This window comes from Coffea arabica, chromosome 3c, assembly GCF_036785885.1.
Source record: "Coffea arabica cultivar ET-39 chromosome 3c, Coffea Arabica ET-39 HiFi, whole genome shotgun sequence".
NCBI classification, from domain to species: Eukaryota; Viridiplantae; Streptophyta; class Magnoliopsida; order Gentianales; family Rubiaceae; genus Coffea; species Coffea arabica.
In genome coordinates this window covers 39,501,368-39,510,534 of record NC_092314.1, presented here as the reverse complement: position 1 = coordinate 39,510,534, position 9,167 = coordinate 39,501,368, and the positions used below count along the sequence as shown (strand labels likewise).

Below are 9,167 nucleotides of genomic sequence, written 5' to 3'. Positions count from 1 at the left end.
ATCGTCACTGGTTTCGGTATCCCTTTAAAGTTATTAAGCTTTGCTGAAATGAGTCAAAGTTATTCTACAAATTTGGTAAGCATTCTACAAGTCTAAGCAATGTATTATAAAAGATTGGTATGTATGGCTGCTAAGCCACAGAAGTTACGCATGTTGCTATTTTAAGCATGTTGAGCAAAATTATTTGTTGGGCCCTAAAATAATCATATTCAAACAACAGGCCCAAAGAAATAACAAAGTCTGATAGACGATCGATAAGCAGGTCGAGATTAAAAGAGAGAGTCATGAATTGGCTTTTTTTTTTTTTTTTGGGGATAAGTAGGAAGTCATGAATTGGCTAACTCAAGAAGTTTGATAAATTAGAGGAAGGTTTTCATAAAAAAATATTAGAAGAAAATTTTGAGGATCACAGTTATAGAAGTGAAAAGGCAGTCACAAGAGAGAGACCATGAATTTTTCCGATGAAAACAACAATTTAATTTTGTTTTCTCGTGCTTTAGTGATAGCCTTTTAGTTAGCAATTTCCTTTCCTAAGTCTAGTGTAAGTTAATAGTCGATTAAGGATCAAGATAAAGCTTTGTAGTCGATTGTTCTCAAGGTACAACTTCAATTCTAGTACTTGTAACTAGTGAAGTTTTTCTTAATTATTTCTTTGTGTTCTTCTTAATTTGCTTAATTCTTTTCACAGAACCCCAAATCCTGGCCATCAAAATCGCAAGAGATCACTATTACTGTCCCAAGTATATGCCCTCGTCATCTTCTCCTCGAAGCTAAAAATGCCATCCCCCAGAAGCATTCCTGGAAATGAGAATTCGTTGGGAAATGGGAAATCAATAATTTACTAAATTTGAATTTTGAATTTCATGATAATTTTTTTTGGAAAATTTTTGACAGTTTTTGTTGCATCATTAAATACCTTTTGGGTTTAATATCAAATTCGATTAATATTTGGAATCAGAATGTGTTGGGCCAAATATTGGACCAAGAATTAGGCCTCATATCAAAAGTAATATTCCCTCGTTACTCTGGCAAACTTGGACATTACTACATTGAGGGCACTGGTATTGACCTATTTGTGTATTCTAACTAAGGGAATATCCCGAACAATGTGCTGGCGCCAGGTCGATGTTTTTAAATATTAGATAGTTAGTTTAGTGGTAACTTTTAACAGGCGAGTAGTTTTTAAAATTATAGTGGTAACTTTTATAGTGGCATTCATTTAATTACAACGGTGTTTTTTAGTATTATTTTTTTTCATTGGTTGTACTTGAAAGAGCGGAAAAATCAATGTTATTTTTTTCATTAATATTAGTAACATCAATTTCTTTATTTTTTTAGTACTAATATTGCATTTTTTTCAATTTTTTTGGTATTAATATTTTTAGTAGTTTTAATTTTTTAAAGTAATATTATTACTATTATGATGTTTAGTAATATTACTGGTATTGTTATTACTATTACTATTAGGATTATTACTAATGTTATTATTAATGTAATACTAATATAGTAACAATGAGCTAATAATGTACTAATAATATTATAATATAGTAATAATGTTAGTAATAATGTACTAATAAAATATTATTATTAGTAATAATATAGTAATAATTTTTTATTAGAAATTATTAGTAATAATTATTTGTATTAATTTTAGTAATAATAATAATAATAATAATAATAATGTTATTAGTAATATTACTAATAAGTTTAGTAACCATTATTAGTAATTTATTAACTGATATTAAATCTCAACACAATAGTAATTACGAACTTTGATAATTAATCAAGAATTTCCTGTATCCAATTTCGAAGGATTTTGCTGCCGGATACACAATTTCGTACGGAAATACACAGAATTCGCGGGCTCGCAGCACAAGGAGAAGCACCCGAAAGTACAAGCCACTTAAGCAGGTTGCGCTTGAAAATCGCTCTATTGTAGAAACGGAAAATGCTTCTTATGTATAAGCAAGGATTTCAAGGCCATTTGTCTCAATACACATTATCCAATCCAAAAAATCCACCAAACATGTCAACAAATTCCTCAATATTCCATGAGCATATCCAAACACAAAATGAAGGGTGAAGAAAGTTGGTCTTTGACAATAACAAGCAATTGCATTCCGACTTCATCAAACAAGCATTGATAATGCATAAAATACTCACTGTACGATATAACAAGTAGGTAAAGCTCAATAACTGGAGGCAATGGCAAAATGCTAGTTAGCATTCAGGGTCAGATTGCTACATTAGTTCAACATTAGAAGGTTCCGATGAGAGGCAAAGCTTGGCATCAACTTCTTGCTTATGGTGAACGAGACCCTCCAAAGTTCTCTAGTTGTAGACCTGAACCTCCATTCCTTTGAGCACCAATTCCCCAAAATATCTAAGGCAAAGTAAATGCTTTCAGGGTCAAGTTCAAACATGATTTACCAAATCAAAATCCTAGCTTAAGAAGCTACGAGTGGTCCATTGCAAAATTAGCAATTAACAGTACTAATGAGTTTAAATCCAAGTTAGTACTAGAATTAAGACAACAACGCGCAATGAGTTTGAAGAGGACAGCAATTTATGAAACAGCAGATTAAGTAGCTTCATCAGTTCTTGAAGCAAATAGAAATACAAGAGATATCATCTCAAGAAAGAATGGTGGAATTCATAAGTAGCTGGAATTCATTAAAAAGACTTACAAGACGGTGGAAGAATAAGTAACGTGATCCAAATCGTGCTCATGAACTCAAATTTGAACTCCTGATAAGGACTTTGATATCACCAGTTTCTTCTCCAATCTTAATTGCTGATTTTTCTGCAGATTCACCACACCAATGCACTTCAATCATCTCCAATGTATATATGTTTGCAAAATCCTCTGGAATCTCTTCAAGGTCTTTGCAATTTTGTAAGATGAGTCTTTCAAGCTTGGAAAAATCATCACAAGATGCATTCCATTGAGCAATGTTCAAATTGTCTAAGCTCAAGAACTTAAGATTCTGAAACTCTTCTTCAACGTCCCATATTTTTCCCTCAAAGGCACCACAACGTAACTTGAGGACTTCCAGGTTTGGTAGTCTCCCAATCATGGAGATATGACTCCATGGAAGGCGAAAGTTTGATAAAGTCAATTTCTTTAGATTCAAAGGGAGGCTGAACTCGCCATTGTTAAGAGGGCTTCCATAGTAGAATATCTTGAGTGACTCCAAATGAGTGAGACAGTTCAATCTCGGAAAATGATTGCTGTTCGTGGAAGAATCTGGTGATTCATAGAATATGCAACTCAGCTTGCAAAGATTTGGAAGCCTCTTTATTATCCTTTCTGCATCTTCACCACAAGAAAGAGATGGGCAGGAAAAACTGACCAAATTTTCTAATATAGAGCTATCACCAAGCTCTTCAGCATCTGAGTCGAAAGCAACATGGACACTTACATGAAGATGCCTTAAACTTGTGATGCGCCAGATGGTATTTGGTAAGGTGATCTTACCACTTAATCCCTTCACGATAAGAGTTTTCAGTTTCCTGAGGTTGGCTATCGATTGTGGAATGGATTTCAAATAGCCTCCAACTGCTAAATACCTCAATTTTACCAGATTTCCAATTTCTACAGGAAATGAAATTCCCAAATTGAAGCATTCAAAATCCAATACTCTAAGCAATTTAAAGTTGTGACAAATGAATGAGATGTCATAAGGGCGTTTGGGTTCTGAATCTGTAGAAGCAAAGAAAACCAAAGAACGGGTGGCCAAGCCAGAAGGTTTTGATTCAACAAAGTGGTTTCTCTTCAAAGATATAGCCAACCGATAGGATGCAAATGACACGGGAGATGAATGACGGTAAAAATCAAATTCAAAACCATAATCTGTAATAGGAAAAGAAGCATATGGATTATCAGACCTGGTTATCAGCTGAAAGAAGTTCTCATCCTCGGTTTTAGACTTACAGAAATCAAGGACAAGATCGTGGAGGCGACATGCTCTAACTTTGCCGTTGGATCTTCTTTTGGAGATTATCACCAAGCTTCTGTCAATTAGATCCATCAAGAAAGCCTCGGCCACATCTTCAAAGCCCTTATTAGATTCTGGTATGAAACCTTCTGCGATCCAAAACTGTATCAACTTGCTGACAAGAATATCTCTGTCTTCATTAAGAACTCCCAAATATAGAAAGCATGATTTAAGATACTCCGGCAAATGTTTGTAGCTGAGATTTAAGACTTCTTTGCACTGAGCTTCGGGATTATCAATTATTTGTGAGCTCAAGTTATCTGCGATTGTTTTCCATGAATTTTGGCATTTTTCTGTCATTTTCAGTATACCAGCAACCGCAACAACAGCAAGAGGCAATCCTTGACAGTGGTAAGCAATTTCCTTTCCGACTCCCAGCAGCTCATTGGGGCAACATTCTTCCTTGAATACCTTCTTTTCTAACAGCTGCCAACTTTCTTCCTGAGAAAAAAGGCCAAGAGGAAGAGGAGGACTGTCTGGTTTAATTTCCGAGGCCACTCTGTGGAGGCGACTGGTGAACAGAATTCGACTTCCATTTGCATCATCTGGGAATGAGTTTTTCAAGTCATTCCAGGCTCCAACACCCCATATGTCATCTATAACTATGAGATACTTGTTTTTCAGTAACAATTTACGCAATTTATCTTCGAGATCTTCATCCCTCATTTGGCGAATCTCTTCCGTAAGCCCATGAATCCCTGTTAGAATTTCGAGCAACAATCTCCTTTTCTCGTATTCTTGGGAAACAGAGCACCATGCACGAAGATGAAAGTGACGCATGACTTCAAGACTGCTGTACACCTTCCTCGCGAACGTTGTCTTGCCTAAACCAGGCATTCCAGCAATAAAAACAATATCCAGCTTTGAGGATCCTCTAGTCAGCTGGTTGAGAATTTCATTTTCTCTGTTACAGAGATCCACCACAATTTCATCAATTGCTGATGTATTTTTTGTTGATAACTTGTCAACTGAAACCTGGGTGACATTCTTGGAATCTTGGACTTCCGCATCAGGGGTTGTCAAATGAAGTCCCCTGGCTCTCTCTCTAAGAAGTCTTAACTCCTCCTCCACGGCAACCAACCAGAAGAAATCCAGCGATTGAGCATCAACCTCAATTAAATCAACAACGTACTCCACTTTATAAGCCGAATCAGTGACTCGATCGACGAGATCTTCTAGCTCTGGAGGCTTCTCAATGTCCAACTCTGAAACATTTTTGTGAAAAGACCTCAATGACTTGAGATGTAATTGAATCCCTTCAATGTGGTGCTTCACTGGTGCAGTTAAGGCACGCTCATATCTCAGAACTTCCCCAAGCCTTCTCCGAAGAAAATCAAGGAACTCCATATTGGAAATCTTTGGGAAATTAAACATTGGAAATTGAGGAATAATATCTGTGAGCTTTGCCTTGATCAAATGCGTTACCCTTTCTAACAGCTCAGAAAATGAAAGGTTGATCATTTCATCTTGTGTGTCAAGGAAATAGTAAGAGAAACTTGTCAGCCTCCTAAAAGATTCTCCAATTGTTCCTAAGATGTCCTCGCTGTCCTTAACTCTCTCATCTGAGAGAATTAGTGTGATATACTCAAGCTTCTGAAAGTGGACTTTAATTTGATCTTTCCCACAAGCCATAAGCCTTTCATCATTCCTGCTTTTCAGAAGTAATAGCTCCGTCAGAAATGACCCTCCCTTGAAAATCACAATCTTAAAATGAAGTCGCAGGAGTGAGTTTTTTGCCACGGATGCTGTGATTTCCTTGAGCCTATATGACTTATAAAGAGATTTTTCCTCCCTGAATGTTGATTCAATCAGTGCCAACGACTTTTCCCTGTCTAATCTCGTTTTTGGACGCCACTTCTTGGAATATCTTTGCAGTGTTTTGGGAAATTGTCTACGGATGTCCATGATATATTCAAAACAGGAAAGCATACCGGGGGAAGGGGAAGAAGTGTTTGTATTGCTTTTCATGGCATGGATTTGCACCACAAGGAAAAGCTCCGCCTTGAGAAGACAAATTTTTGTAAGTAACTCAGAATACTGAGGTGAGTTGTCTAGTTTTTTCTCATCACGACCAGTTGACTCAAGTAGAGATGCCATCTCTACTAGCACTGCCTGAAATTCTGGAATGAAACTCCATGCTGTGTCCTCATCATCTAGTATAGAAGTGCTGTAGAGCAAAAGCCCTAATACGGGAGCCACCTCGTCTTGAAAATGTCCATATTCACCCAAGAAGAGATACTGGCAAAACCCCCACACCAAATGCTGAATCACAACCTTCCCAGTACAGCTGAGAGCGAAAAGGAAATTGAGAAGGAAACCAACGAATTTGGGATTACTGGGATGAGTTTCACTGCCCAAATTCACCAGGAATGCAAACAGTTCCCTGCTCCGCGGTTCAACTCTGCCTGCCTTGTAATTTGACCAGTAATCACGACACCGGTTTGCAATTCGTAGGGCCAGGGATAAAACATGGCCAACGCAAGCATCTAAACTAGGCAGTCCACTATCATGAACATATTGTAGTACTTCATCTGTTGTTGTTCCTAATGAATCAAGGTAACGAACACTCCCGGACAAGGAAAGGTAATGGGTATTTTTACTTAAGTTGATATAGCGCCAATCAATAGCTGTCATCACCTCGAGTTGAGACACAGTTGATTGTACATATCCTAGTAAATCCTTGCGAAAGTAGACATCAAAAGGAGGAAGAGAATGGAGTTGGAGTCGGAATGAGCTGCTGCCTCCGCCTCTTGACCACATCAAGTACAAATGGTCAAGAGCTTCTTCAACTTCAGCAATCAAGCGCCCGGTTTTTGTTCTACAATCAATGGCTAATTCGTTTAGGAATTCTTCATCTTTTACCTGCTTTTCTTCACGGAAACGAATAAGTTCCAGGGAAATCTCCTCCGCTGTAGCTTCAATCTTGAGGCTCATGTGCGCATTCTTCTTCTCCTCATCTGTAGCAGCATCACTCCCCTTATGAGCTGATTCCCAAAGTTTTCTCAAAAATTTCCAATCCTCTTTGACTTTTGATAGGATCTCCGAGTAACACTTTATGCCTTTCAGCGCAGAATCAAGGCGATCCAAGCTTGAAGAACCAAGGCGATCCAGGCTTGAAGAACCAGCAGGTCCAGCACCAGCATTGAATTTTTTTGTTAGGAACTTTATGCGTTCGAATACAGAACTCATTTCAAAACGTCAGTTTCAAAACCAGAGCTTGTATTCTTTTCCTCTGAAGATGCAGTTGAAAAGGAAGTTAAAAAAAATAAATATACTAAAAATTTTTGTCCCTACTTGCATTCTTTTCCTCTATCAAGCCCAAAAAAAAAAAAAAGAAAAATGTAATGTATATGCTATTATCTGTAGCAGCCACCCCTCTGAATTGAATTGTTGAATTTGAGATAAATTTGAAAAATGAGGCCTAAGAATTCATCTTCAAAAAACAAATTTAGAAAATGACGTGTTCAAACTGTTAGGTGTTTTCCGTAGCATGTGAGCATGTTAGCATAAAGTTGATGAGAATAAAGTTAGTATAAATTTAGTACAAAGTTGATGAGAATATCGATAAGGTTCAAAAAGCAGCCGTTGATTGCTCAAAAAAATAAATAAAAAAAAGAGCAGCAGTTGATAAAATTATGCTTAGAGAAAACCTGTTCATGCTACAACTTTGCAGTCTGATTTTTATCACATTTTGCGGACTGTGCAAGCCTTTGCGAAATCACGGAAGTTCGTTAATTTGCCAAAGAAGCAGAATCAAACTTTTCTTGCCGAAAATTACGAATAAAATATGTTTTACACTAAATTACAAACTTATTCAAAACCAATCACAAATTACAAATCTAAATCACAAACCACACACAATAGCCATTCTAAAGCCAATGCATTTTCCATTTGAAGGTTCCTATAAAACTCAGCAATTTTTTCTTTGTGAAAAGAATAAGTTGCACGCATAACAGCAGCAATTTGCAAGCCTTCCATTTTAAGTCATATGGGTACATAAAGCTGGAGGACTTCAAAATGCGCAATGCTGACTGAGTGAAAACCTCAGAGGACCTTTTCAATTACCACATTTCAGCCCCAAAACATTCCCTAAAGTTAGGATCACATCACACAGATTGTAGGAATAATAACAACAAAACGGGGAACCCAAGAGGCTCCAACTCACGGGCTGCAACACAAGATCAATATTACAGACAATGTGTAAAGATTAAACAATTCTAGGATAGAAGAACCAAATGAAAATAAGAGCAAAGACTTACAGCTTTCCTGTAGATTGCACCTTGGAAATACACCAGTGTGGGGCGTTTTTCAAATGGGGCTGAGTTAAAGGTTCTGACATGAATTGTGCAAATATTATAAGATTGGCTACTAGAGGAAACACGGGATAATAGAAATTTGGACAAGTACAAAACTGAATCATGAAACATTTTAGAAGAATGCGTGACTCTGATCCTGAAATGTTTTAATTAATCAGGAAAACTAAAAATCTTTTTCTCATTGTCCATTTCCACAAGAACCCAGAACAGAAAAGAGACAAAGGACTGCGAGATTCAACGGTTGACATAATATTCCTCAACAAAGTGAAAATATAGGAAGCACATACCTAGTGCGGACTACGGAGAGGAAAATGTTTGTGGGTCGCGGTCTTCTTGAATTGTTCACCGGAAAAGAGGAGAGAGTGAGACTGCAAGAGCTGGGCTTCCTTGGAGCTGGCCAGATCCGGCGGTTTCTTTGGAGCTGGAGATGGAGAGAGTCAGACAGCGTCGCCGGTTTCACGTGGACTGGTCACTTCACCGGCGTCTGGCGGAGGCGGCGGGAGGCAAGGAGTGAGGGACTGAGGGGAAGAAGCCAGAAGGGATGTGCGGTGCGGGCAGTGCGGCGGTGGGGAGTGGGTTTTACGGTTTGAAAATTTTGGGAATACTGAATACATTACTGATATGAATAATTATGAGGGTTAATATCAGAAACCTCCCTTGAGGTTTCTTCTAATCACATCTAGCACCCTCCATGTTTTTGAAATCACACTTAGCACCCCTGGAATGACAACTTTGGTATCTTGTCAGCCCCTCTATTTGAAAATGGTAGTAAAAAATGAATTGTAGGAGAGAGACTTTATTTTTGTTCCACTTTTACCCAAAGCCCAAAATGATTAGTGAATTTTAGAAGATA

At 37.6% G+C, this 9,167-nt stretch overlaps 1 protein-coding gene across 5 annotated transcripts; it reads right to left on the bottom strand.

Annotated features, from left to right (window-relative positions):
- Positions 1-2,095: 2,095 nt before the first annotated feature.
- Positions 2,096-8,911, bottom strand: LOC113735051 (putative late blight resistance protein homolog R1A-4). Of its 5 annotated transcripts, XR_003459504.2 has the most exons (5): positions 8,602-8,873; positions 8,258-8,330; positions 3,889-7,230; positions 2,688-3,595; positions 2,096-2,383 (listed from the first exon to the last, which is right to left on the bottom strand). XR_003459504.2 is itself a non-coding variant. In XM_027261967.2 (4 exons), exon 3 carries the CDS (start codon positions 7,185-7,187, stop codon positions 2,727-2,729), a length of 4,461 nt encoding a protein of 1,486 aa, XP_027117768.1. In that variant the 5' UTR covers positions 7,188-7,230; positions 8,258-8,330; positions 8,602-8,742; the 3' UTR covers positions 2,096-2,383; positions 2,688-2,726. The 5 variants fall into 5 exon arrangements, 4 of the variants coding, with proteins under 4 accessions (XP_027117768.1, XP_071938811.1, XP_071938814.1 ...); XM_027261967.2 differs by having other exon boundaries at positions 2,688-7,230; positions 8,602-8,742; XM_072082713.1 differs by lacking the exon at positions 2,096-2,383 and having other exon boundaries at positions 2,545-3,595; positions 8,602-8,911.
- Between the last annotated feature and the right edge of the window lie 256 nt (positions 8,912-9,167).

Coding starts and splice junctions, on each gene's coding strand:
- LOC113735051 (XM_072082712.1), bottom strand. CDS start 7,187: ATGAGTTCTGTATTCGAACGCATAAAGTTCCTAACAAAAAAATTCAAT.